The sequence below is a fragment of the Scylla paramamosain genome, chromosome 10 (genome assembly GCF_035594125.1).
Source record: "Scylla paramamosain isolate STU-SP2022 chromosome 10, ASM3559412v1, whole genome shotgun sequence".
Lineage (NCBI taxonomy): Eukaryota > Metazoa > Arthropoda > Malacostraca > Decapoda > Portunidae > Scylla > Scylla paramamosain.
Genome location: NC_087160.1, coordinates 21981932 through 21990001, shown reverse-complemented (window position 1 = coordinate 21990001; position 8070 = coordinate 21981932). Strand labels below are relative to the sequence as shown.

Sequence of the window (8070 nt, the reverse complement as noted above, 5' to 3'; positions counted from 1 at the left end):
TTACTGCTCGGCGCTAGCGGCAGACAACCGAGCGCACGTATTGCTTCCTCTAATATTCCTGAAGCCCGTGCACGTAAAATGAAAACGTGGAAACTCCTACGGAAGAGTGGCTGTGCTTCCCTGCCCTTGCGATGTGTGCGGGACATGCACACGCCACGCAGGTGATGGGTATTGGAGACTCGGAATATACAATTTTCACACATTGTTGCAGGACCTGTGCGTTTTTCACTTTGTACGAAATAACATTCTTTTTGTAAATTTATGTACATTTAGAGACGTATGTATATTATATTTTTATGTTAAGATGTTTACATGTATGCTAATAATAAGTACTGTGTTTCCATATTCAGTTAAATATTAGTCTTTCAATATAATGGAATTTTTGACACTAATATTATCGTTGCCAAATATGTATGTTCAATAAATGTAATGAAAACAAATACAATACTTATTGCGGAGGGATATACGCATTTTTAAATTATCCTCAGTATTTACGGAGAAAGTAATATCCTCTTGCAATTCACGTCGTCTAACACTGACATATTACAAACACTAACACTACTGAAGTGGAGTAGATTTATACAGTGGTACGTATGATAAAGTTAAGCGAGCATTATGTGTGACTATAATCTTTCTTCTGACTAAATAAGTATTTTCAGCATTATCTTCTTTCTACTATCTTCACCATCCTTCTCTCTCCTACCTTTCTTTTCCTCTCCGCGTATCATAAAGGAACATCATGTGTGACTATAATATTCCTTCTCCCTACCATGTTAATCTGTATTTTCGACATTATCTTCTTCCTTCTTTCTACTATCTTCACCATCCTCCACTCTCTTATCCTCCTTTTCTTTACTACACCGTCCTCCTCTATCCTGTCATTTTCTTTATTTTCACCATCCTCCACCCTACCATCTTTCTTTACTCTTCTCGATGGCGGGGAGAACACTTCAGCGAGGGATAAGCAACATGTTGAAACTCTGCGTCGTGTGAAAGAGGCCTTACACTGCCACTGAATGAGACACTAACCCCAACCCGCGTCCTGATAAGACGGGGATGAATCAAAGCCAGCGCGGGCCGATGTGTTCACTGCGACATATTTCTATCACAATAAATCAATGTAGATCTAAATTTACAGTCTGTACCTTTCTGGAGTCAAGGTGGATATGGGGACGTGTGGTGTGAGGGAGAGCAGTGTGTGAGTGTGTGTGTTCCTGGAGTAGAGGTGGATATCGGTACGTGTGTGTGTGTGTGTGTGTGATTGGCGTCTTAAGGGGAGCGGTGGCGCGGTGGCCTGGTAGCGTGGAGGACTCGTGTGAAGCTTCGGTACACAAACTCGAGCCTGCTACTTGAATATCCTGTGTGTATACTTAAAGCATACGTGCGCTTATGTTAGTAGGCAATTACAGTGCTAGTGTATACATTTAATATTCATAATACGGCTTCTTTTTATATAAGAGGGTTTCTGATCCAGGGCGACAAAAAGGCATAAAAAATGCCCACTGAAAATTCCAGTCCAGTTATAGTCAGGAAAGGATTATCCATATTTGAGAAGTATCTTAATTTTGAGAATGGAATAAAGCTAAAGGTAAAGACTGAAAGAAAGAACACACACACATACACACACACACACACACACACACACACACAACTGTTCAGCTAACCTTGAAAAAAGTGCTAATTCATGAAACATCCCCCTTAATTATATCACACTGCCGAAATACGCTCACAACATGTTGATTACAGCCATTGCTCGGCGAATATGATGAGGGCTTGATGGTGCCAGTCTGTCTTGCGCTGTGATATACGTGCATCTCGACACCCCACAATTAATAGCCAGAGGTGAGGGGAGGCCGCCCAGGGACTGCAGTTGACTTTCTTGATGCTTCATTCACGCCACTAGCTATTGAACACCAAAAGATCCTCATGAGCACCTGTCACACGGAGTAACAAACTGAAACTATACTTTTTAAGATAAGATCTGTGTGTGATTATATGAGGTAATCGAGAGAGAGAGAGAGAGAGAGAGAGAGAGAGAGAGAGAGAGAGAGAGAGAGAGAGAGAGAGAGAGAGAGAGAGAGAGAGAGAGAGAGAGAGAGAGAGAGAGAGAGAGAGAGAGAGAGAGAGAGAGAGAGAACCTGTACCTTTTCTATTATTACAGTCTTGCCTTTTTTATTACCTACGGGGCAGAAGTTATGTACTCACCTGTGCTTTTATGTCTGTCTTTTCACACAAGATATGCATATATTATATAAAACTTATTTACTAATTTCAATGGAATTTTAGGAAATGATGGGTGTTGGGATAAAGAAAAGTATTTTGTATTTTACCCAAGATAGAGTCAGTCCTGTAAGTGGGTACAGAATATTTTATTTTTCTCTCTCTCAAGGAATTCCCCCTCCCGCGATATGTTACCGTAAGTGTTGCATAAGTCCTATGGAGAACGTTTGTCATGCTTTATTAAGTATATTGAAAGCATTTGGCAAGTTTCAGTAAGTCTGTGGATATAGCTCGTCATATTTAATCTAATCTACGGTCGATGCCTGCCACGCTTCATTAAGTCTATGGAAAGTTGATGTCATATTTCATTAAGTGTACTGATAACGCTTACTGCATTTCGTTAAGGCTACGGAAAGGGTTGTTGCATTTCATCAAATGTGCAAGTAATATTTGCAATGTTTTACAAGTTTACAGAGAATGTTAACTACATTTCACATTATTGTCCCATATTTCAATATGCGGATGCAAGATTATTTTTTCTTATTCCTCATTATTAAAAAAAAAGATGGAGGGGGGTTAGGGATCATTGGTGCGTTGCGTGAACTCTCCTGAGACCACTACCACCTCACCACTCACCACCACATCACACCACACCACACACACATCACCACCGCACCCTCGCACTCAGCACCGAGCCTGCCCTGACGCTCTTACGAATATTTCAAATGATTTAGGACCTACGTAATGTTATCAAAGACGATCTGCATTTTTTCTTCTCCCTCTTCCTCCCTCTCTCTCTCTCCTCTTGAAGCGGTCGCGTGATGTAGGTGTATTGATCTTGGCAGAGCAATGTTTTGGTGGCATGTGAAGACCACACACGCCAGGCCTCCCCCTCCTCCCCTTCCCGCCTTATCCGCCCCTCCGTATGGGCCTGACACGAAACCTGGAGGAGGGGAAAAGCTTTTTTTTTTTTCCCCCTTACAGAATTCTGATTTCAGTTTAAAAATCCAAGTCTAGGTGCGAGAGGTATATTGCCTATATTTGCGGATAATTATCTTCATTTTTCAACTAAATTGTGTGTGTGTGTGTGTGTGTGTGTGTGTGTGTGTGTGTGTGTGTGTGTGTGTGTGTGTGTGTGTGTGTAAAATTTGATGCATGGGGACAGTAATCAAATTTCGAAGAAGGGCGAGGCTATATGCATCACAGTATACTTATTATTAGTTACTGGAATATGCAATTATGTATTATATAACTATCTGAGAGATGTACTACCACATTAAGAATTCTCTATTTTTACTTTTTTTTTGTGTATATGTGTGTATCTATACCTTTAGCTGTCTGTCTGTCTGTCTGTCTGTCTGTCTGTCTGTCTGTCTGTCTGTCTGTCTGTCTCTCTCTCTCTCTCTCTCTCTCTCTCTCTCTCTCTCTCTCTCTCTCTCTCTCTCTCTCTCTCTCTCTCTCTCTCTCTCTCTCTCTCTTTCTGCGACATTTCGGCGGAGAATCAAACAGCTCCCCCTTCACACACACAAAAAAAGACGGCAGCAGCAGCAGCAGGATACGGTGCCCCGGTCAGCTGGTGCAGGAAGAAAGGAGCAGCGGGAGGCCTGGCAGTGTGCGTGGCGGCGGTGTGCTGGGAGGTCACGCCACGCACCGCCACGCCGCAGTCCACGCCGTCAGTCACTTCAAGCAGGATAGAGAGGACCATATTCTGAAACACTTCTGCGCCGCACCTCCTCTACTTCTACTTTCAAAAGGCTCTGATTGAAGTTACGCTGCTGTTTTTAATAGGGTTTTTACGGTTTTAGTGAGAAAATTTAGTGAGAAAGAGAGCAAAGCGTTTCTGAATTCGGGCACGCGTTTCACCATCACGTCTCCATTGCACTTCCCTAAACAAACCACTGAAATTTGACATAACAAGGCATTGGCTAGTAACATTTTCTGACACAACTGTACCTCCGAAAGTCCTTTATGAATTGAACTTTTGTGCTTCGATAAATGCAAAACCAGTGACTGACAGATGATGAGGCGTTAGTGAGTGGTAATGAGGGTTTGTATGTGCCAGTGAGTGACGGAGTGGTGGTGGTGGTGGTGGTGGTGATGGCGTGGTGGCGTATGGTGGTGGCGGTGGTGACTGCGTGTGATGTTCTTCTGGGAGCCTCCGAGGAACCAGGTGAGAGAGAGAGAGAGAGAGAGAGAGAGAGAGAGAGAGAGAGAGAGAGAGAGAGAGAGAGAGAGAGAGAGAGAGAGAGAGAGAGAGAGAGAGAGAGAGAGAGAGAGAGAGAGAGAGAGAGAGGAGCATGATTTATTCGCTGTCTTACATTGCCTGCCATAAAAAAAAAGGGAGGGGGTTTGTTGTTGTTGTTGTTGTTGTTGTTGTTGTTGTTGTTGCTGCTGCTGCTGCTGCTGCTGTTGATATTATTATTATTATAACTATTATTATTGTTGTTGTTGTTGTTGTTGTTGTTGTTGTTGTTGTTGTTGTTGTTGTTGTTGTTGTTGTTGTTGTTGTTGTTGTTATTGTTGTTGTTGTTGTTGTTGTAGTTGTTGTTGTTGTTGCTGGTGGTGGTGGTGGTAGAGGTGGTTGTAGTTGTAGTTGGTGTTGGTATTATTGTTTTTGTCACCATCATCATCATCATCATCATCATCATCATTATCGTCTGTAGATGTCCAAGCACTTCCTAACTCCTTCAATGGTAGACAGTTTTTTTTTTTTTTCCATAACCACCAATAACTTAGAAAAAAAAAATACTAGTCTTTTAAGCAGCTGTTTAGCCTAAAAAAGACAAAAGCAAACCTTATATTCTCTATATTTTGTACTGCAGTCTTCTGAGTAACTGTGTAGCCTAGAAAAAAAAACAAAAACAAAACAAGAAAACAAAACAAACACAAAAGAAGAACTAACCTCCTAATTCTGTCTTTTTTACCTCTTTGTCTATGCAGATAATTTTATTTTTTCCACAGTACTCAGAATATTAACATGGAGCAAGCACGGCCAGTAAAAGAACATAAACCTTTTCAAAACTATACTCACATCCCTCAACTGCTGAACAAGATTAATCCCACTCATTCACCACCCAGTTATAAATGAACCAGCACCTGCCCACGCATCTTTCCTGAATGAATGAAGGCTGACTGGTCGGTGCGTTTACTACCCTAAGTTTGCATGACCCGGAAGCTCCCATTTTATTAAGGAAGGCAAGAGAAAAATGTTCTTTACTCTCCTCACTCGTACAGAGGCGTGCAGGAGCTTAACGTGTGACCTTCTTTGTCAAGTTAAGCGTCTCGTGGAAAGGTGCCTGGGTTCTGATATTACGGCATTAGTGAAGCTCCAGGAGTTATTGGTGTGGCGGAGGAAGTAACTCTTTCGCCAGGCCACCGGTGCTCAGTGAGTCAGTGAAGCAGGATGTGAGAAATCAAAGGAGCAGGTCTTGAAAAATCCGGTAATGAGAGTGGCACGGAGAGGGAGATGACGGATGAGTGGAGGGAGGGTATTGCTCTCTCTCTCTCTCTCTCTCTCTCTCTCTCTCTCTCTCTCTCTCTCTCTCTCTCTCTCTCTCTCTCTCTCTCTCTCTCTCAATGGCTCATTTCCACGTACGCAATAGTTTTCTCTGCTATAAATTGTTCACCTTCTCTGTTCCTCCTCGGGGTGGCTACGCACTTACCAACTTGAACACTTTCCGACCACGTATTTCTTTGACGCCCTCATTACTGGTAGTGTTTTCTCAGGAACTCTTGGGCAAATGACCGTGGCTGTGTGTGTGTGTGTGTGTGTGTGTGTGTGTGTGTGTGTGTGTGTGTGTGTGTGTGTGTGTGGTGTGTGTGTGTGTGTAGTGGAAGTAGTAGTAGTAGTAGTAATGATGGTGATAATAATAATAATAATAATAATAATAATAATAATAATAATAATAATAATAATAATAATAATAATAATGATAATAGTAATAATAATAATAATAATAATAATAGTAATAATAATAATAATAATAATAATAGTAATAAAAGTAAAAAAAAAAATCAGTGAAATCTTGTAAACGTGTGTGTGTGTGTGTGTGTGTGTGTGTGTGTGTGTGTGTGTGTGTGTGGGTAGTTGGGTGGACAGGTGGATAGATGGATACGTGTGTATTATGTGCGCGACTCTCTCTCTCTCTCTTCTCTCTCTCTCTCTCTCTCTCTCTCTCTCTCTCTCTCTCTCTCTCTCTCTCTCTCTCACACTCTCTGATGACGACGCTCGCATGACCAACACGCCTCAGTGACACCCGCATTATTATTACACATATACATAATATTACGTAAATTGTCATGCTGATTGCAACACATACTGACTGTGTGCTCTTACTATATTTCTTCATAAATAACTGCAGCGAGTCATGATAGCTATATATGTCATCCGTTGAGTCTTGGTGGCGATGGTGGTGGTGGTGGTAGTGGTGGTGGTTCCTCCCTCCTCACTATCCAATTCTTCTCACTATCGAGAGATTGCCCCATATTCTGAAACACTTCTGCGCTGCACCTCCACTACTTTCAAAAGGCTTTACTTGAAGCTACTCGGGTTTTTAAGCGTGTTTTTACGATTCTAGTGACGGATTAACGAAATTTCTACATTATTAAGAGGAGAAACATTCTTGAGAACCCGGCTGATCATCTCTGTGGCCTCTCAAGATAGTAGTGGTGAGAGCAAAGCGTTTCTGAATTCGGGCCATTCTCGTACCCCACACCACGATCGCTCCCAGCCAATCAGGAACCCAGTACTACACAAGGCGGCCTTCTAATGTTTACCACGGGCATTAGAGCGACCTGTTAATCGGTCACGCTTTGGTAATGATAATAATAGCGGCAAAAAAATTATAGAGCCAAGGAATTTTTTCGCCAAGCACAGTGGGGTACCGAGCGACCGACCAACTGACCGACAGCGTGCAGAGATCATGCAGACGTAGAGTAGTTTATGTCTCCGTGCAATAAATCGTTGCAAATAATGGAGCGGACAGCAATATTTTTCGATGATGGCTGAGTGTGGAAGGAAAAAAAAAGAAAAAAAAAAGCGAGAGAGAGAGAGAGAGAGAGAGAGAGAGAGAGAGAGAGAGAGAGAGAGAGAGAGAGAGAGAGAGAGAGAGAGAGAGAGAGAGAGAGAGAGAGAGAGAGAGAGAGAGAACGCATATATATTAACCCTAATATTTCTCCAGCGTCTAATCTGTTGTGTTTTCCAATCTCCTGTATGCGTGTTGTCGAGGTGTGGGTCTTAATATATACGAGAGCGGCGGCTGGTATCAGTGTGTGGCCAGCGTGTAATTCTTCCCCACCGCAGCAGAGTCACTTCCCAGCCTTGTATTGATTGTCGCGTGGAGTCAATGCTTGAAAAGTTGTCTACGTATTACAATGGTCATCCGGGACGAAGATAACAATAATGATAGCTGTAATTCCTGGCGTGTGCTTACGTAAGGTACCTCCATACTGTGAAATTCTCTGTCTACTATAATTGAGCATACGGGGACGAGGATAACTATGATGATAACTACTTCCTGTCCTGTGCTTACGTAAGGCGCGTCCATTTGTCAGGCCACGCGAGGGATCTAGGGAGTTAAGACATTATGATATGACGGTAAGGAGTGACGAGAGGATGTAGAGTTGTGTGTCTTGCCTGACGGAGGCGTGGAAGGAGTAAGATTTAAGTAGGATGAATAACACTAGATGGTGACAGTCCCCGCAGTGAGTGTTAATGGTGGAGTTACATGCACAGTGCCATATGTGCTGACGCCTGGAGAACAGCGAGGCGTGGAAATGAGATTTAGGATATATATATATATATATATATATATATATATATATATATATATATATATATATATATATATA

At 42.2% G+C, this 8070-nt stretch overlaps 1 protein-coding gene across 1 annotated transcript in view; it reads left to right on the top strand.

Annotated features, from left to right (window-relative positions):
• The first annotated feature begins 3825 nt into the window (after positions 1-3825).
• LOC135104351 (uncharacterized) overlaps positions 3826-8070 on the top strand; it is a 21382-nt gene continuing 17137 nt past the window's right edge. Inside the window, exon 1 of the mRNA XM_064011660.1 lies at positions 3826-4390. Within this exon, the coding sequence (XP_063867730.1) occupies positions 4318-4390 (73 nt within the window). The 5' untranslated portion in view covers positions 3826-4317. The remainder of the gene's footprint in view (positions 4391-8070) is intronic.